Here is a 21,589-nt window from a genome sequence, read left to right on the forward strand (position 1 = left end):
AGATAATGGGGAATCTTGTAGTCTTAGTAAAGAGTTTGGATTCTTTTCCTAATTAACAGGAACCAATTGGGGGATTTTGAATTGTAAGGAGGGTAGGGGACCATTGTGGAGAGCTTGGCAAGAGATGGACTTGACTGGATGAGAGTGATGGTGATGGAGAAGTTGAGAAGTGGTTAGAATTGGGATACATTTTGTAGGTAAGGCCAATAGGATTTACTGATGGTTTGGATATGAAATGGGAGGAAAAGAGAGCAACCCATGTTAACTCCTAGGTTTTAGGGCTTTGAACAAATGAGTAGATGGTGTCATTTTCTGAGATACAGAGGTGCAGGTTTCTGAAAGGATAGGAAATCAAACATTTTATTTTGGGTAAGTTAAATTTGGGATACCTATTAGGCATTCAAGTGGAATTATCGAGCAGGCAGTTGGAGATTCAAGTCTGCATCTATGGGTAGAGGAGACAGCTAGAGAGAGAAATGTGGGGAGTTGATAAGTAAAACCATGGGATTAAATGAGGTCTCCTAGGGCAGTGGTTCTATGCTGCGTGCATAGAATTACCTCAGAAGCTTTTAAAAAATACTTGAACCTTACCAGAAACGAATTAAATCAGAATCTCTAGATCATCACTATTTAAAAACAACAACTCCCCCAAAGTGATTCCTAACAGTCAACCAGTGTTGATAACAACTGACCTAAGCCATATGGACTGAAACTGTTCATTTTCCATTTGGATTTGGCTATATAGAGGACCTTGAAAATTATTTTAGCATAATAGTGGGAAGGGAAATCTGACTGGAGGAGGTTATAGAGTGAATGGGTGTTAAAGAAGTGGAGACTGTTTATAAGCAGCTCTTTCAAGGAATTTTGCTGAAAAGGGAGCTGAAAAGGGAGCAATAGCTAGAGGGCTATTTCCATTTAGAGCAAATTTACCTTGATATTCTCAGCATTTCATTGTTTATACCTTAAAATGTGAAGGGTAGAAGTAGTAAAAGTGAATGTGGGTTATCAGTATAAAACTTTTTAAAATAAAGCTTTCCTGCTATATTTTTAAAGAATCTGTTTTATAGTTATAGTGCTGGTGATAAAATAATTTTGTTTTTTCATTTTTTAATTTGAGGCAGTGTATCATCTTCTCTGTTAGAGCTACAAAGCAATCCGTTTAAAATGTCTTTTGTTTCTCTAAGGCTGATAAAGAATTTGTATGGTCTTTGTGGAAACGTCTCCAGGTGACAAACCCAGATGTCACACAAGCAGTCAGTTTGATTGTGGAAAGGTAAGCTCTCAAGTTATTTCTTCATGAATATTTGGTTTGTTGAATTTGTTTCTCTTCGCTGTGAAAATTAAAATGTGGTGCTAATCCCCTAAAGCAGTAATTTTTCAACCTTTTTAATCTCATGGCACGTATAAACTAATTACTAAAATTCTGTGGCACGTCAAAAAATATATTGTTTGCCAATCTGACAAAAAATAGACATAACTTTGATTCATTCACACTGGACGGCTATTGTGTTGGCTGATGTCATTTTTTTATTTGACAATCTAAGGGAAAATAGGTCAGTGCCTCAGGTATTGCATGTTTTCAAAATTCTTGCAGCACACCAGTTGGAAATCACTGCCCTAAATAGATGCGTTTGATTTCCAAATGAATGTGGAACATGATAAAATTATTGGATTTATTTCAAGGGATGCCAATTCACCTGATAGTATAGGTAAATAAGCCATAACTCCTGCTCATTTTCTGACATATTTGGGAAGTTTGTAGGTAGAGATAAAACTGTGACTTAGACATTGTGTGTGTGTTGAGCTGTTACAGCTCAACTTTAAAAATTGGAGAAGTCCCTGTTGTTTGGCTTCTTACTCTTGAGATTGCCCTTGTTGGCAACTTCCTAGACAAGGCTTAGTATTCCCCTATGATAACTGCAGTATTTACTTGAAAACCTGGGATGACATCGCCAGAGTAGAGGAAGTGTTCTGGAATAGTTTGAGGGATTTCACTTAACACTGTATTATCCTATGCCAGATGCCCTGTCATTTAACTATAGATTGTTAGGCTTCTCCTTGAAACAGTGGAGTGATGGTAGGTACTCCGTTTCAAACATTTGGTATAGAGTAGTCCTTTGACACTTAGCAGAACAATTAAAACACTTGCGTTCCTATTAAATGAATTTCATTACATTTCCTAAGTGAGAAGCTAAGCATTTGGATGCATTTTCCTTTTTCTTTATTGGAATGATGATTATGTAACCTGAATATTACTTTTCTTAACTTGAACTGGATTCACATTTGGAGTCTCTTGCCCTGGGATCATTCTGATATTGCTGGAATTTGACTTTGTATTTTTAATTTTATTTATATTTTTATTGATTTCACAGAGAGAGGAAGGGAGAGGGAGAGAGAGATAGAAACATCAATGATGGGAGTCTTTGATTGGCTGCCTCCTGCATGCCCCAGGCTGGGGATCAAGCCAGCAGCCTGGGCATGTGCCCTGACTAGGAATTGAACAGCGATCTCCTAGATCATAGGTTGATGCTCAACCCCTGAGCCATGCACAGTCCAGGCAGGAATTTGACTTTTTAAAATCTGTGATATATTCCTATGTTTAATTTTACTATCCTTGATTATTGTGAGCTCTTAAAAATAGCATAATCAGTTTCTCCTCATGTTGCTTGTATGTCTAATTCGTCAATCAGTTTTTCCCTTTTGATAACAGAATTAAGTCTTTGGTTGACTTGCCCTTGTAACTTCCTCAGTCATCCCTGAGATAAAATGTGATCACTCTACCCACTGTATTTTAGAAGAGTAAGCCTTCTAGAAGATATATTCTTGGTACTTCAGTTGCCATTTCTGTGATTCTTTCTTTATTCTCATTTTTATTTGTATGTACAGGGTGTCCCAAAAAAATGTATACACACTTTAAGAGCTGATAGCTAAACTTTGAAAATGAAATGTATTTTGATAAACACTGCCTTTATAATTATTCAAAGAGTATGTATATTTTTTGGGACACCCTATATTTTTAAATTTGTTAATTTGTTATATTTTCTAACTTTCTAAAGCTATCTTTAATTTTCACTTTACTTTTGGTTGTGACAGAAGCAAATATTAAAATATTGTTAGGTAATTGTTCTCATCCTTTGAGATTTCTATTTTCATATTCTGCTATATATGTGATATTTAATTATATAAAGATGTATATATATAAACACAATTTATAAATAAATATATATTGGGAGTGGGTACTCAAAAGTCTTCTGCTGATAAGATATGTAATGGAAAATTTTGGAATTACTGTTATGGTAATGATTCTCAAAATTAACAGCAGTGATTCACTAATATGAACAAGATATACTTGGAGAATTTGCCTAAATATAGATCTCTGAGACTTTCTCCTGATCTACTGAATCTCTAGGGATGAGATGTAGATGTTTTTAAAAATAAGCTTTCCAAGTAATTCTATTGTTGTAGTTAATAGATCACAGTATGAGATATTGGAATGTGAATTGACTTTTGAAATTGGGAACCTGTAAGTGGCATTTATAATTTTATAATTATGTAAATATTTACTTCCTAAAGAACTATGCATTATGCTTGGACCTGTTGAGAAGAGAAAATGTGCCATTCAATCTATATCTATGAAAAAAATATTCTCAATATCAAATACACTATATTTTTGTATAGTCCATCAATTACCTGAACTATGCTACACTTAAGTCTGTGTAATATTTGTGCCTTGGTTTTCCTGGAAAACATATTTTTACCCCTGGAATTTCTAATTGCCCTTCTTTTCTGCTTTTCTTATCATAAAGAATATCCTTGTTCAGGCATTTGTATAATGGCAGAAGACATTCTTCCCTAGGCCCTTTGGCTTATGAATTTGGACCAGTTTCTTTCTAAACCTACTGATAACTGTCAAGCGAATTGATAGGTGGTAACTGACTGAACAAAATGGAAAATGTTGAAATCCACAATACCTAAAATAGTCTTAGGAATAGATGACAAAAATGACCTCTGATGACCAGAGTGAGGCATGATGCTAAAAAATATAAAGATTGAATTAAAGTCTATATGATGAGCATGTAGACTCCCAGTACTCCTTCCATCAAGGCAGGATGCAAAAGTTTTATTCTCTTGAGAAATTGAAATAAGTAGTCTCTGGTCTTAGGGATAACAGACATATCAAGGTACAGGGGTTAGTATTATGCTGAAAATGGAGAAATAAATAAAAGCACATCTGATAAGGGGTTATCTTTGAAAAAATATAAAGAACTTATAAAACTCAACACCAAGAAGGCAAACAATCCAATTAAAAATGGGCAAAGGATCTGAATAGACACTTCTCCAAAGAGGACATACAGATGGCCAATAGACATATGAAAAGATGCTTAACATTACTAATTATAAGAAAGATGCAAATTAAAACCACATTGAGGTATCACCTCATAGCTGCCAGAATGGCTGCCATCAACAAATCAACAAACAGTAAGGGCTGGTGAGGATGTGGAGAAAAAGAAACCCTCATGCACTATAAGTGGGAATGCAGACTGGTGCAGCCACTGTGGAAAAAAGTATGGCGTTTCCTCAAAAAATTAATATGGAACTACCTTTTGACTGAGTGATCCCACTTCTGGAAATATATCCGAAGAGTCTTGAAACACTAATTTGAAAGAATATATGCACCCCTATGTTCACTGTAGCATTGTTTACAATAGCCTAGATCTGGAAATAGCCCAAGTGCAAATCAGTAGATGACTGGTTAAAAAAGCTATGGTATATTTACACCACAGAGTACTACTTGGCTGTAAAAAAGAGGAAAACCTTACCTTTTGTGACAGAGTCGATGGACCTGGAGACCATTATGCTAAGTGAAAGAAGTCTATCAGAGAAAGACAAATACCATATGATCTCACTTATATGTGGAATCTAATCAACAAAATAACAAACAAAATAGAAACAGAAACATAGATACATAAAATAGACTGATGGCTGTCAGAGGGGAGGGGGTTGAGAGGGCTGAGTGAAAAAAGGTGAAGGGATTAAGTTAAAAAAGTATATCTATATATACAACACATAGACATGAACAACATTATGGTGATAGCCAGAGGAGGGAGAGTGGGTGGGGGATGTGGCAGTGGGCAAAAGAGGGATAAATGGGGACAGAAAGACACTTGACTTTGGGTGGTGACCCCACAATGTAGTATGCGGATGATGTTTTGAGTTGCACACTTGAAACCTATATGGTTTTATTTACCAATGTTATCCCATTAAATTCAATTAAAATGAAAAAAATGAAAGTGAAGAATTTTATTTGGAAAAGGCTGAATGTACTAAAATACATAAACTTTTAGGAATGTTAGCACTATTGCTAAGTAGTTGTAAGTGTATATACATTTGCTTCATAAAGTATTTAATGTAACAAGCCTTTATATTACAGCCTTCAACATTATTAATGTCTTATTTGTTTATGCTGATGTTCTATCTTTGACGTCATGCAGTCGAGGAAAAAATCTTTTAAAACCTGAGGGAAGATCTTCTAGAATTTTGAAAAAAATTAATCGTTATAGTTGGAAAATTTTTAGAAATTTTATGGAAAAATAGAAAATTAATGTTTCAGCATAAGTGAGTCTTAATTTCTATTGCTCCCTCTCTGGTTCACTGATTTCTTTATGCTGTGTAGGAAGCTATTGAGTCCATCCATTGAGTTGTTGGTTTTGTGCTTTTCAGTCCTTAATTTTCCATTTGATTCTTTGTATCTATGTCTCTTTGCTGAGAATTTGTGTTTTTAGTTTGTTTTTGTGTCATTATAAAAGCTTGTTAAAGCATTTTCATGATGGCGCCTTTAAAATTCTTTGTCAAATAATTCTAACATTTCTGTTAGCTTCTATGGATTGTTTTTATTCAGTTTTATAGATTCCTGGTTCTTAGTATGATTAGTGATTTTTTATTGCAGCTGGACATTTGAGTATTGTGTTATGTTACGGATTTAAACCTTCTGTTTAAGCTGGTTTTCTTTGATACCACTCCATCAGGGAAGAGGTGGTACTTCCATTTTACTCCCAGGAGAAGTTAGAAATTTAGGTTCCTTTCTTGGCCTCTGTTGGCACTTGTGGACTAGGTAAGGGTTTCTCATTACTGCAGGATGGGCTTGGGACTTTCCACTCTCTATTAGTCCTCCACTGATACACCCTGGCTGTTAGGAATGGATGCCTCCTCATATGACCTTCACTGACAGCATGGAGAGAGGAGAGTCTCATTACTGGTGGACACTGGTAAAAGTTCTGACTTTCCACTAGCCACCTTCAACACTGCCCCAGTAGGGAAGGAGAGGTGGAGAGCCTTATTATAGTCTTGCATCAATTGAAGTCTAGGTTCCCCACTTGGCCTTTGCTGGTGTGGGTGGTAATGGGTCCACAATTTCCCCCCCTCTGTGGTGATAGGCTGGGGTAGAGTGGCTAATGTCCAGAAGTTTTTGTTTTGTTTTGTTTTTCTTGTTAGGCTGCCCCTTTCCTGGTCCTTTGGCTAGAGAGTAGGCTCTTCCTGGTACTTTTTCTAATTGCACCTTTTGGCATTTCTAGGTTGTTCACTTCCCTGCTTTAAGTCTGGGATATATGAGGCAAAAAGAAAATCCAGGGAACTCATCACTGTTATTCCTTGGGTTCCAAGATTCCTAGCCAGTCTGTCTTTTTTCCTCCACCTTCAGAGTTTTTTGATTTTGTTTTATATACAATGTGCATGGCTTTTAGTTGTGTGTTGATGGAGACAGAGAGTAAAGTACTTGTAGTTATTTTTCCTAAGAGTGGAAAATGATCATGTTTTTTAAAAACCTTTATTTTGACACTGTATTTGAGAGTTAGTTGAGTAATGTAACATTTTTGGAATACGTTTTTCAGAGTAGGGTTTAAATAATTTGGTAAGTGAAGAATTTATGCTAGGGAAGGGTGGCACATACCTAGCTGTCCTGTCAACATTCTTCCCCTTTCATGCCATTGTAGTTTTTACTGATTATTCACAATTCTCTTTCCTGTTGAGTCTTAAATTAAAACAGCTTTCCAGTCAGCCTTCTGATAGGATTTTGTGCAGCTGAGAAATCCTATTTGCCGTGTCTGACCTAGAGCTTAATTCGGTTGTACATAATTATGTGAATTATAGTGGGAGGGTCCCAGTTAGGATAGGTCTGACATCTGTAAAATTGATGTAGTTACTCATAAAGTCAAGTGAAAGGTTATTAGTTGTTACTGGAGAGTCTTTGTCTTCATAGTATCTTATCTTCATCTATATGTGGACAGTAATATCTCAGAATTCTAGCAGTTAAGTGTAGGCCTTTGAATCCTGCTGCTAGGAATTATCATTTACTATTTGGGGGGTGGGGGTAATGAATTTATAATTAGCAAACAACGGAAAAAGTTTTTAAACCATCTGTAAATCTAAATTATATTATACTCATGAATGGCAGGCACATCCATTCTGTCATATGGAAGTATCACAGAGCAGCTCTCATTTTTTTAAAACAAATTTTCATTTTATAAGGTTATTCAGGAGAATATAATCCATAAAGAAAAGGGTGACCACAAAAACTCATTGAATGGGGAGAATAAGGGACATCTGTAATACTTTAAACAAAAGTAAAAAGTATAAAAAAAAAACAAAAAAAACCCCAAACAAACAAAAAAACCTCATTGAGTAGGACTGTAGCGTTTTAGTACATATTAAACTATCTTACAACATTCAAAACTACTTTATGAACAAATGTTTGTTTTTTTAAAAAAATAAGGAAAGTCGTAAATGTTTAAATAGAATCCCAAGCAATAGAAAATATAATGGTAACTTTAAAATGTTCACAGGCGGCTTTTCCAGTAATCTTCTACCATTCAGTAACATTGATAAAGCCTTACTTATTCCTTTCAGTAATCCCTTTGGTAAATTTTCATCAAAAATAAATGTTTCAATTGAAAATGAACTAGACATAATTGTATCTGAACAATGCTGAGATCAATAGTATTTAAAGTTGTTGGAAAGTAAACTGAACATGAAATATACTTTTGCATCTGCTTAGTGAAAATACCTGGAGGCCTTTTTTTATCCCAAAGGCATTTCTAATTTGCATAGCAAAGATAATATTATTTATATTTTCCTTTAATATTCAGATATGGCTATATTCACCAGATAAGAAATGAATCTAACATGTGAAAGCTAGTATCTAAATCTGTACTTAAGAACCAGTCAGGTTTAAAATAAATAACTTCTGGTTGAAATGGAAAAATAGTGAACTTTTTGAAGTTTCACTTTGAGGTAATGAGTTAATCTGATTTATAATAACATATGAAAGACAGTAATCCCAAATAATCATCTGACACTTTAGATTAAACTTAGTTTCCATAGACATTAACATTATAGCTAATTTTGAAAAAGATTTTTGAAGTATCTTTAAAGTGTTTTAATGAATTCACCAACAAAATGATTTCTTGGAATCTTAAATGAATTTGTTGTTTGAAAAATTATCAAGCATCTATACTATAACTAAAAGTTGCTATTTTGGAATTTGCATTTTAAAATTATTATATAATCATTAATATTTATTATAATATATATACACCATTTTTGTAATAACTATTTTAAAACATTTTCATTTTAATAGTTAAAATACAGAAGCAGTTATTCTTGCTCAAGATTTGTCAATTTGTTCATCTTTTTAAATAAACCAACTTAATTTTATTGATGTTTTTCTATTGTTTTTCTCATGTCTTTTTTTTTTTAATCTTCACCTAGGATATTTTTTCCATTTCTTTTCAGAGAGAGTGGAGGAGAGGGAGAGAGAGAAGGAGAGAGGGGAAGAGAGAGAGAGGGAAACATCGATGTGTCACATCAATTGGTTGCCTCCTGTACACACCCCAGTTGGACCAGGGATTGAGCCTGCAACCGACATATAACCGATGTATGTGCCCTTGGCCTGAATTGAACCTGAGATCCTTCAGTCTGCAGGCAGACACTCTAACCACTGAGCCAGACCAGGCAAGGCATCTCTTTCTTTTTAAAAAACTTTTCTGCTCTAATTTTTATGATTTTGTTGCTTCTGCTATCATTTGGCTTAGTTGGTTTTTCACAAGTTCCTTGAGGTGTAAAGTTAGGCTGTTTATTTCTGATTTCATTTATTGTTATAGTTTTCCCTTTTAGAACTGCTTTTGTTGCTTCCCAAAAGTTTTAATATTTTTTGATTCATTTTTCATTTGTCTTAAGATATCTTATTCCCCCTTTTAAATTTTTAAAATTTTTTTTACCTATTGGTTGTTTCAGAGTATGTTGTTTAATTTCCATGTATTTGTGACTTTTAAAAATTTACTCTTGTTATTGATTTCTAGTTTCATGCCGTTGTAATCGGAAGAATTTCCTGATATGCTTTCAGGATTCTTAAGTTTGTTATGACTTAACATATGATATATCCTGGAGAATGTTTTGTGTGGGCTTGAGAATAATTTTTATTTTTCTTCTCTTGAGAGGATATGTTGTATGTATTTCTGTCGGCTTCACTTTCTCTGTAGTGTTATTCAAGTCCACTATTTCCTTATTGATTTCCTTTCTGGATTGTTTATACATTGTTGAAACTAGGTTATTGGACTCCCTACTGTTATTGTATTGCTGTTTGTTCCTCACTTCAGTTCTGTTATTATTTGCTTTATATATTTAGGTTCTCCAGTGTAGAATGCATATATATATACACACTATATTTTCTTGATGAATTAAATTCATTATCATTATATAATGACCTATTTGTCTCTTATGACAGTTTTTGAGTTAAAGTCTATTTTGGGTGATAGGCATATAGTCACCTCTTTCTTGGTTACCATTTGTATGAAGTATAGTTTTAAATCTCTTATCTTTTAACCTATGTGTTTTCTTTATGATAACTTGAGTCTCTTGGTGTGTATATATACATACATATACACACATACATACATATATATATATATATTTTTTTTTTGACAGGTAAAGACATACTATTGGTATCTTTTGTTTTCTGGCTGTTTTTTGTTCCTTTCTTCCTCTTTCCTCTTTTGCTGTTTTTCTTTGTGATTTAATGATTTTTCTAATAGTGATATTCTTTAATTCTTTGTTCTTTCTCTTTTGTGTATCTACTGGAGTTTTTTTTCTTTGTCATTATCATGAGGCTTACATAAAACAGTTATTAGTGACAGCAGTCTCTTTTATACTGATAACTTCAGTCTCAAACAAAACTCTACACTTTTTATTTTCCCTACCCCATACAGTTTATTTTATTGATGTCATACTTTACATTTTATATTGTGTATCCATTAACAAATTATTGTATATCTCTTTATTTTTAATACTTTTGTCTTTTAACTTTTATTTACTACAATTAAAGGTGACTTAGTACCATCAATATTAGAGCGTTTTGAATTTGACTATACCTTTGTGTCTTCTTGGAAACATTTTTTTATTTCAAGTTGAAGAACTACTTTTAGTATTTCTTGTAAGGCAGATCCAGCGGTAATAAATTCCCTCAGTTATTGTTTTTTTGAAAAGGCCTTCTTTATGGCTGAAGGACAGCTTTGCTGGGTATAGCATTCTTAATTGGCAGTTTTTCTTTTTCAATACTTTAAATATGTTATTCCATTTCTTTCCTGGCTTGTGAAATATCTGCTGAAAAATGCACTGATAATCTTATACTGTTTCTCTTTTATGTTAGAAGTGGATTTTCTTTTGGTGCCTTCAAATTATCTTTGTCTTTGATTTTTGAGAATTTGATTATATGTGTCTCTGTGTGATTCTGTTTGGGTCTTATCAGCTTCATGAATCTGGATTTCCATATCTTGCCTATGATTTGGGACATTTTCACCTATTAAGTAATAAACATTCTTCACCATTCCCTCTTCTGGGACTTTCATAAGGCATAAATGACTCTTGTTTTTGATATTCCATATATTCCACATACTTTTAAAATTCTTTTTTGTTCTTTTTTTTCTCTCCTCTTACTGGATAATTTAAATGTTGTGTCTTCAAGTTCACAGATTCTTTTTGCAGCTTGCTGGAGTCTTCTCTTGACTATTGCAGTTTTCATTTCATTCATTTTGTTCTTCAGCTCCAGAATTTCTTTTTGGTTCCTTTTTGTGTGTTCTATCTCTTTTGTTGAAGTTCTCATTTTTTTCATGTATTATTTTCCTGATTTTGTTTAGTTGTCTGTGTTCTCTTGTAGCTCACTGAGCTTCTTCAAAGTAATTATTTTGAATTCTTTGGTAGGAAGTTAATATTTATTTCTTTGGGGTTGGTTACTGGAAAATTATTATGTTCTTTTGGTTGTATCATGTGTTCTTCATTTTCCTGTTCCTTGAAGTCTTGTGCTATGTTTGTATTTGAAGAAGCAGTCACCTCTCTCAGTCTTTATTGATGGGCTCTTCAAGAGAAAAATCTTTTTCAGCTAGCCTGGTTAGGGATTCTGGATATCTCAAAGATCTTTTCTATGGATGTCCTCACTTAAGTCCTCTTGTTGCATCTTAAGGGGGAATTGTTAGAACTACATGTCTTCTTTTGAACCTGAAAGCTGGTTTAGCTGCTGAGAGCCTCTGTTTATTTTTCTAAGTCAGTGTCTTGAAGTGTTCAAGGTCATACATCTTTTCCCAATTCAGCATAGTCGAGCTGGCTATCCGTGTGCTCATGCATGATCTACAGAGGCATGTGTGACATTTGTGAGGGTGCTTGTAGAGTGCTATCTCTGGGTTTAGAGGGGCCCAGAGAGTACTGGGGGGTCTCATAGGCTAGTTAAGGGGTTTTACAGGCGAAACCTCCTATGCAGTTCACAGGTAGGCCTCTTTGTGGAGTCCATGAGGTCATTAGTTAGCTCTGTGGTCTTTTGTTGAGTCTCACACCCAGTTACTATGAGCCCTACCTCTTTGCCTACTCCTAGATGCCCCCAAACTATTATGTTTATTTTCCTAGTGTTCTGGGTGGGGTGAGAAAGAAATGGGCTTTTTAGGCAGCGTCCCACATGATTGGGGAAACCTGACAGTACAGTCTCCCTTTTTCCTCTGGGAGAAATCATAGGCCAAAGAGGTCTCTCTTGGCACTGGGCTATGCCACATTGAAAGAAGAGTGACACTGGTAAATTGAAAATGTTCCTCTTACCCTCTTCATTGTGTCCTCAGATGATTTTGCTTCAACACGATGTTGGGCCTCTTTGTCGGACTCCTGACCTCCCACAAAGATACTCTTGTCTCTGGGTGATTGTCAAAATCTGTGTTTCTGTTGGGAGATGAGGGCTGAAATCTCTTATTCCATCATTCTGCTGATGTCACCTAATGCCAGTTTAAAGTATTTACTTGCTTTTAAAAGGAGTACTGAAAAATTGTTACATTAAAATACAAAAGTCCCATAAGTAGTTGTCAGAAGGAAAAAGACATCAAGACAATTACCCCATGTGTAGGTTTCTTATTTGTGTTTCTATGAGCACTTCTGAAGGTTAACTTGGTTCGACCATGAGGGCATGTGTTATGGAGCATATTTTTCCTACTGAAGTGAAAGCAGTGATTTTTAAAAATTATGACTTGCATATTTACTGTGAATGCATCTGTACTCTCTAGAAAAGCCCACAGCCTTTTTTTTTTTTTTGACATTCCATTTAAATGACTTTTTTTTCACTGGTGAGAATTATTAATTACCCAGATGACTACAATATTGTTTAGATAATATTATTTGGAAAAATAGTATGATACTCATAAATAAAACTAAAGGATCTTAGGCAATGGTAAGAAAATACTTCAGCTCTGCCCTGGCTGGTGTGGCTCAGTTGGTTGGAGTGTCATCCCATACACCGAAAGGTGGCATGTTTGATTCCCAGTCAGGGCACATACCTGAGTTGAGGATTTGATCCCTGGTTGGGGCCCGTGCAGGAGGCAACTGATTGATGTTTCTCACATCGATGTCTCTCTCTCTCTCTTTCTCCCCCCCTCCCTTTTTCTCTGCCTCCCTCTCTCTTCCTCTCTCTCAGACCAATAATAAAAAAAGAAAATGCTTCTGCTCTGTATTGAATAATTTCTATTCCTATGATTCAAGTTTTATGTTATTTTCCTATGCACTGTCTAATCTATTGCTGATCCCATCTAGTGTATTTTTCATTTCAGATCATATGTTTTTTACATCTAGAGATTTTACTTTTTGAAAAAATTTTTCATTTCTTTTTATTATATTCATGTTTTCCTTTAAATTATTAAGTACATTCTTAATATTTATAAAAGCCATTTTAAGGTCATTGAATTCCCTAATTCCATTATCTGAATCACTGATATTTCTCTGTGTCATGGATCAAATGTTTCTACTTCCCTGCATGCCTGACAATTTTTTTTCTTTGTTAATCCTCACCTAAGGATATTTTTTCCATTGATTTTTAGAGAGAGGGAGGGAGAGGGGGGAGAGAGAGAGGGAGAGAGAGAGACATCCATCTATGTGAAAGACACATCAATTGGTTGCCTCCTGCATGTGCCCCAACCTGGATTGGGAATGGAACCTGCAACCCAGGTATGTGCCCTTGACTGGGAATCAAACTCACAATCCTTTGGTGTGCAGGCTGATGCTCTAACCACTGAGCAACACCAGCCAGGGCTGGTAATTTTTCATTGGATTTTAAACATTGTGAATTTTATGCTATTTAGTGTTTGATTATTGTTGTACTCCCATAAAGAATATTGGACTTTTTAAAAATCCTCACCCGAGGATATTTTTTCCATTGCTTTTCAGAGAGAGTAGAAGAGAGAAAGAGAGAGAAACATTGGTGTGAGAGAAACGCATCAGTTGGTTGCCTCTGCATGCACCCCAACCAGGACCAGGAATTGAGCCTGCAACTGAGGTATGCGCCCTTGGCTGAAATTGAACCCAGGACCCTTTGGTCCATGGTCTGACGCTTTAACGACTGAGCCAAACTGGCTAGGGCTGGACTTCTTGCATGCAGTTAAGTTGTGAATTGGCTTGATGTTTTTGAGACTTTATTAGCATAGATCCAGGATAACCTTTTTCCTTTAAAGTGAATTTAGTCCCACTATTAAAGCACGACCCTTTTGGGGAATCTACCTAGTGCCTTGTATTACATGGTCTTTCCACTTTGACTGATTGGAACATGAACTATTCTCATCCCTCTATGACCTCTAGAAATTGTTCAGTATATTGCTTCCCAGTGCTTCTCTCCCGTGCCTGCAGTACTTTCCTTGCAGGCATGGACAAATCAAGTCTCAAACAAAGAGGAGCCCTCTGGAGCCAGTGGTGTGTTGCTCTCATTGCACTCCGTCCTCCAGCTCTTTGCCTCACAAGTTCCACGCATCATGGCTTTCCCGAACTTCAGTCTGTATCTTCTCAACTTAATGAAATAGTGCACACTCTTTGTGTTTCTTCTTCCTTTATTGTAGCTTGAAGACTGCCTTCAGTATCAAGCTGCAGAAATCATACAGCTTATTAAGAATATTGGACTTTTCTTCCTTCAGGGACCACAGTCCTTTGCTACCTATGCCCAGTGTCTGAAAATATTTTGTATAGTTTTCAAGTTGTTTAAGGCAGCAGGGTAATCTGATTCCAGTTCCTTTCTAAGGCTGGCAGTGGAAATTAATTCAGCTTTATATGCTGAGAAATGACCCAGATCTTTTAGAGAATTTAAACCGTATCATGCGTTGTAAACGGGTAGTAACTTATATTAACTTGAAATTATGCCAAGAAAGGATTTTTTCTAATCTGGTGAGTTTTATGTTATTTACACAGAAATTAACATTTTTCGTTAAAGTACCAGATATAAATATTCAACAGATTTGGTGGTTGTTGCTGTTATATTCAGAGTTTCAAATAGTCTTATAATAAAGGTAACTTACTGATATAGGTAATGATGTTTGTATCTGGAAATTCTTAGTGGTTACAAATTTTGCCAAAGCATCTGTATTTAACCTTGAGAATATGTGACTTATTTCTCATTACCCGAGTTATATTCTTACAGTCCTTCAGTTTTAGACTTGAAGAGGAATATATGATGAAATGCTGAGGATGGTATAAGGTGAAGTGAGATTAAAGTTGAGTGAAACTGAGTAGAGTTGTAATTATACCAATTAAGAACTACTACAGGGAGTTGATTTTTTAGTAAAGATCTCTGTTATTCTATGTGTTATAATTAATAACTATTCACACATTATAATCTTGAGTCATTTAAATAATGAATCTATTTTCTTTAAAGATTAGCTTATAGGTTCCCAAATGTTCTCAATTTTTAGTGCCCTTAGTATCTCAGTAATATGTTTTTATGGTACTTCAAATTAAAAAGAATTATATGTGTGTTTCATTGATTAAGTATTTGTTTTAACAACTTAATGGCCATTAAAAATACACATATAAATTAAAAGGAAAAAATATTTTAATTATTTAATAACCATAATTTTGCTACACCATATGTGAGATTACTAGGTACTGGACAAGTTCTCAAAGTTTAGACTCAGATTGGATAGTGCCACCCTCAGTTTTTTTTTCCATGATGCTTTTTTGCTCCCATCTTGGCTTTTTTCACAACAATGGTCAAAAACCCAACTTTATAAATCTATGATTCCATGAAAGGAATGTAGTACAATCTAGTGCTGAAACTCTGAACTTCCTCTAGCTAGTAGTCTGTGCAGTGTCCAACAGATGTCAAGTATTGCTGTGTTTCCCTCAGACATTTAAAATATCCCACAGTGCCTATGAATGTTCACTATAGCACCTCTGGGAGCCTTGGTACACATTCTGGGTACCTGAATTAATTCATTCTCTTCTAATGTTCATTATAGTTTTATGGGGAATTCTGACATGATTAGTATTCTAACTAATTTTTGTACTTAAAGGTATAGAATCTTTTTCTATTTTTTTTTTAGAAAAAACCCCTGATTTTACAATGGTGAAATAAAGGAATATTTGACATTTTTCTTGATGAAAAAGTGTTTATAGCAGAGGCTTCATAGAAAAATTATTGAATAAATTGGTTTGTGTACCATATTTAGAAATAATCTGGAATGCAAAGAGAAATAGTGAATAAAATATTAAAACATGATATTAAATGGGATAAAAATGAAGTACATTATTACTGTACAAGGTAATGTGAATAAACAGAAAGGAAAAAGATGAATTTTATCATGGGGATGTGAAAGGGAAAATAATTAAGACTATGTGCTGTTATTGGGTTTCGTAGTGTCAGTTATTGTCTTGTAATGGACTAAGGATATTCCTGATTGCTCCTTAAAGATATCTGCCCACTGAACTGTACTAAACTGCACTATAATTCAAAATGAGTTTTTAAAGTTATATTTTATAAGGAAGTATATTTTGAACTATGTGGAAAATACTATTTTTGTTAAATATTATGAAGATATATTTGCAATTCTAAGTGTTCACAGTTTAATACATCATAGAATATCCATAATTATAATAGCTTATATTTATCAAGTTTTACTATGAGCCATACAAATTTCCCAGTGCTCTGTATATGTTGACCCATCATCATTATTTCATGTTATAGTTTAAGATTTTTTTCAATATGTTTTTGTAAAGTCTTGAGAAAGAAATGCCAATTAGTATCTTCTAAATAATAGGCTTCCAAGAGTAACTCTCAGCCTTTTTGAAGTTGTTATTTTTATTTGCAGTTTACTAATCCTTAAAACCATGTGTATTGTAATTGAATTTGAATACTTAAATTTAGAAGACAACAGTGTGGTGATGGCCAGAGGGGAGGGGCTGAGTGGAGGTAGGTAAATGGGGGGAAGGGGGATGACACCGCGACGACACATCTGTAATAGTGTCAACAATTTAAAAAAAGAGAAATATATCTAAATCTCAAAATAAGATGTTCTGGGTTTACCAATGGTAATACCTTTTACTTTTTCATATGTACATTTTCAAATGAAGCATACACATAAATTACTTAATGTTCCTATTTGCTTTTACTTTTAAATATCTTTATATAAATCTTGAAAATGTGTTGCTCTCCTTTTTAACATTTTATTTTATTTATTTATTTTTAAAAAGTATATCTTTGTTGATTTCAGAGAGAGGAAAGGAGAGGGAGAGAGAGACAGAAACATCAATGATGAGAGAGTCATTGATCGAGCCCGCAACCAGGGCATGTGCCCTGACCGGGAATCGAACCCCGATCTCCTGGATCCCAGGTCGATGCTCAACCGTTGAGCCATGTCCGGCCGGGCTCCTTTTTAACATTTTAAACTTACTATCTGACAGGCTTCTCAAAACTTTTTTTCTCATACTTACTCTTCTGTTTTCAGTGGTGTCTCTCTCTCTGTCTCTCTCTCTCGTCTGGACATGACAACTCAATTTTGAAAAATGAGATAAAAAGGAATAAAAAAGGCAAGATGTTTTTTAGTATTTATTACATGTTTGTTTAGGATATGCATGCTACACTCTTGAAATACTTGTCTTTAAGATTAAATCTCTTAGAGGATGAGAGATTATCTCATATTTATATTTACAGTTAAAGTTTAGATGCATAACAAGTAAGCTGTTGTCATAAGGTTATATTATGTATTCTCATCACTGGGAAGACCTCCCTCCTGCTCCATTCAACTCCTAAACACATGGGTTGCACAGCTGCTGTATGGTTGTATACTGTCCCATGTGTATTAAGCCAACACAGCCTGAAAAAGGGTTGCATTTTGGAGCATGGTGGTAGCATGGCTGGTTGGAGACCCCAGAAGTGTAGCTGCCAGAATTCTTCCATCTGGCAGCAGTGCTGTTAGGCAGCTCAACACAGGGCATAAGTATATTTTTGCGGCTGAGCACTTTTCCTGTTGCAACAGCCATAAATGTCTAGGCAGAGATGTGGATGAATGGGAAGACAGTCAAAGGAACTAATAGAAAGATGTTTAATTGGAACCCCTATACTGTGTAAGGTGAAATAACTTGCAGTAAAATATGAAGAAACACATTTGAACTCTTACTATATAGATACAAGACTCTTGACAGTCTTTTAACTTTTTATGAAGACATTTAAATAAAGAATTATCAAATTGCAGTTATTTTTTAAAAAGCAGCCTTTATATGCATTATAGAAGGTAACACAGAAATACAGTTTTTGTTTTTAAGGTAAAATCATTGTGATTGTCTTCATTTGCTGAAAGTTTATTTCTGGTTTCATTAAAAATTCCCTGAACATTGAACATAAGTCAACATTCCATAGAGAAGGAAGTATTATGCAGCTTGCATGTGTGCATATCTGCATATCGGAGCACAAAATATTGACATGATAATTGCAGTCAAGCCTGAGTGAACAGTGGCCTGTGGGAATTCAGCTGGTGTTGTACCAACTGGATGGCTGCTCAGGACACAGTTTGAAATGCAAGGTGCAAGTTAGCACTTTATTCAGCACAGGCAGGCATCATTTAAAAATCCTTGGGGGCAACCCTGGTGATGTGCAGATGTTAAAACAGTCTGTTCTGAAGTGCTGATATTTTTGAACATTGTAAGAGACTTCTAGATTCTGGGTGAAAAATATTTGCACAATTATTAAAGACATATAATATACAATTTTTCCCCAACTTTTTAATGGATGTTTTAGATAATAAATGTTGAGTATATCCAGAAGTATCTGGATGAGTGGTTAAAAGAGAAGAAACAAGAAAATCAGCAACTAAAGTAATTTAATTTCTAATTATAAAACAGAAGAGGGTTCGTTTTGAGTTTCAACATTGTGTTTTTAGAAATGCTGAATGAATAAGGATATCTGAAACAAAGATACATTATTCAGTGATATATTAAATCTAAAGTTATATTCTATTAAGTGATTACTTCTTTGTTTAAAGAGAGTTCATCTCTGTGCCATAATTTGCAAATTCAGATTCAGATGTAGCCTAATTCTATTCTTTGTTCTGGTTTTGGATTACCTAACTGAACAGGAAAAAAAAAGTCAATCACTTTTCATATTTCAGGCTGACTCTTCCAGCATAAGTTTTGGATTTCACATGTAGTCTGAATATGTATATTATATTGAAAAATAAATGTCATAGTTAGAAATTTTGGATTATGTATTACAATTATGTGGTGTTCTTAAAGCAAAATAGATATTTTAACTCTACTTGGACTTCTATGATATTTATACTAAAAGTTTTATATATATTAGAATCTTTTGATTTAGTAATTTATTTTTATTCAGAATTTTTTCAATAGCTGTTTTTACTGGGGAGTAAAGGTGTTTTAAAAATATTTGTTAAGTTTTCAAATTTTTCTCTTTTACAAGTTTTTTTATTTTGTTATTCATAGGTACCATTCTACTAACTTATTATGCATATTCAAAATAGGAAAATAATTAAAACAGCTTGTGAATAAAAGGATAAATTATTTGATAATGGTATAATTTTCATTTCCCTAAACTTCCATTTTTATCAGTCTTGCTGTTTTAAAGTTTTGATGTTTACTAGAAATTGAGAATGCATTTAAATGGAAAGCCATTACTAAGTATACAATCTACAGTTTAATAGATTCTGTGCTCAAATGAAAGAAAACATTAGTCCAACTATGTTTATTTTGTGCATTATTATCTATTTGTTAATTAAGAATAATCAATGTCAATAAGTTTTGCTTTTTATTTTCTTTGTTTTTTAATTCAATCTGATATCATTGCCTCATTTATAGTTAAATGTTTCTTTTAGTATCTAATATTTCATTTTTGACATCTCATTAAAAATAGGCTCAAACCCAGAAAATATAATACTTTCATGTTGTATAATATATGGCATGGTCTGTAACACAATAAAAATTTGATTCTTAATGATTTAGAATAATTTCTCAGATTTTTGAATTTAGAAAAATGGCAAAAAGTTAGCGAGGTAAATCATGTGGGTAAATAGAGCAATGTTAAATGTTTAAATGGGTAGTACTCTTGGGAAAAGTGATTGGTGCTTTAAACTTGTACAAATTTGACAGCCTCTCTTCACTTCATTTTTCATCCTAAAGAAGTCTGCAGATATTCTTAGCTCACATCATTATTGCACATCAGTGGTTCTAATTAGCTAAACACAAGTTTGTCTCAGTCATTGATCATCATCAGCTTCTTGACAGTATCTCTTTTTTTAGGAACCCTTTTTTTAATGTCTTATAAATCCATAGAATAAATATTAATTGAATTGACCAAACAGTTTGGTGATATTTTAAACTTGAAACAACTTTTTTTCATTATATAATTCTAAGTAAAAATAGTGTATTCATAGTATAGCTCTGATAACTCTTGGGAATATTTTCCTGTTGTAAAAATATTAGATTTCCTATACCACCAGGAGGAGCTGCTGGACAAATCTCTATATAGATTTTTGAATTGTGATTTTTTTTTTAATTGAAACTATAACATGATATTCAATTTTGGAGGGTTTTGGTTATAAAATATGCCATTGAGATATATTTTTGAAGTTTATATTCTACTTGAAGTTTTACATTTCATTTATGTCTTACACTTTCGGTATTATATGACTCAGCTTAATCTATTAAGAAGTGTGTCAGTTATTGTTATTTGAGTGCCTCTCAGATTTTAATGCACATAAGAATTACTTGAGGCTTTATGTCTTAGTCAGTTTGGGCTTTTATAACAGAATACCATAGACTGGGTGGCTTAAAACAAACATTTGTTTTTCTGGGGACTTGGAAGTCTAATACCAAGATGCTTGCCAATTTCATTCCTTGTAAGAGCTCTGTTGCACACAGTTGCTTTCTTGCTGTATCATCCCAAGGCAGAGAGAGAGAGAGAGAGAGAGAAAGCGAGAGAGAGAGGGAGAGAGAGATCATCTTTCTAATACCTCTTCATGTAAGGGCACTAATTCTATTCATGAGGACTACACCTTCATGACCTCCCAAAGGCTCCACCTTCAAATAGCATCACATTAGGGATGAGGGATTCAGCATATGGATATGAAAGAAACATTCAGTCCATAGCACCTTGTTATTGTTAAACACAGATTGCTGTGCCCTACACTCAAGTTTCTGCCCTCAGGGTGGGTGGAAGATGGTGCCTTAGAAATAAATTTCTAGGTGAAGCTGATACTACTTCTCTGGTTCCCCACACTATGAGAATCATTGGGTTAGACTGAGTGAGTTATGTACATACTTGTGTCATAGGAGATAATCAACCTATTAGCAAGCTCACTTGGAAGCTGTAATAATGCTCTTGTTTGGGTTTTGTGGCATATAATCTCATTTAAAAGGACCACCAGAATTTATTTTGACATTAGTGGGGATTTTAGTCTTATTACAGAAGAGTGGATTAGAAAGACTTTATCCCTGTAAATTAAACTAATTCCTGGCAGGTTAAAAATAGATGCATAGTATATCCAGAAAGGAACTTACAGAGGGAATTTCTTACTGGAATTAATGTCTTGGCTATGTCAGCCTGGGTCTTTATTCCAGGGTAAACTCTATCATGCCTGTTCTTTAGGATTTGAAGCCACTTTTCTCCAGAGGCATATATCTTGAATGAATATAGTATTCCTTTTGCAATCCTCATAATTTTATAATGGTGAGTTAAAAAAAGTCAAGTAATAATTTGAGGTTATTTGGTAGTGACAAATGATAAGCAAAGGGCATATATATTTAA

At 34.2% G+C, this 21,589-nt stretch overlaps 1 protein-coding gene across 6 annotated transcripts in view; it reads left to right on the forward strand.

Annotated features, from left to right (window-relative positions):
- The window catches only part of CNTLN (centlein), a gene marked incomplete at its 5' end in the record, with an annotated part of 188,269 nt that overhangs the window by 6,578 nt on the left and 160,102 nt on the right, over positions 1-21,589 (forward strand). For all 6 annotated transcript variants that reach the window (XM_081151643.1, XM_081151645.1, XM_081151644.1 and 3 more), the window contains one exon: positions 1,185-1,273. In XM_081151643.1, coding sequence (XP_081007769.1) covers positions 1,185-1,273 — 89 coding nt within the window. The remainder of the gene's footprint in view (positions 1-1,184; positions 1,274-21,589) is intronic.

This window comes from Miniopterus schreibersii (assembly GCF_964146895.1).
Source record: "Miniopterus schreibersii genome assembly, chromosome: 11".
Taxonomy (NCBI): domain Eukaryota; kingdom Metazoa; phylum Chordata; class Mammalia; order Chiroptera; family Miniopteridae; genus Miniopterus; species Miniopterus schreibersii.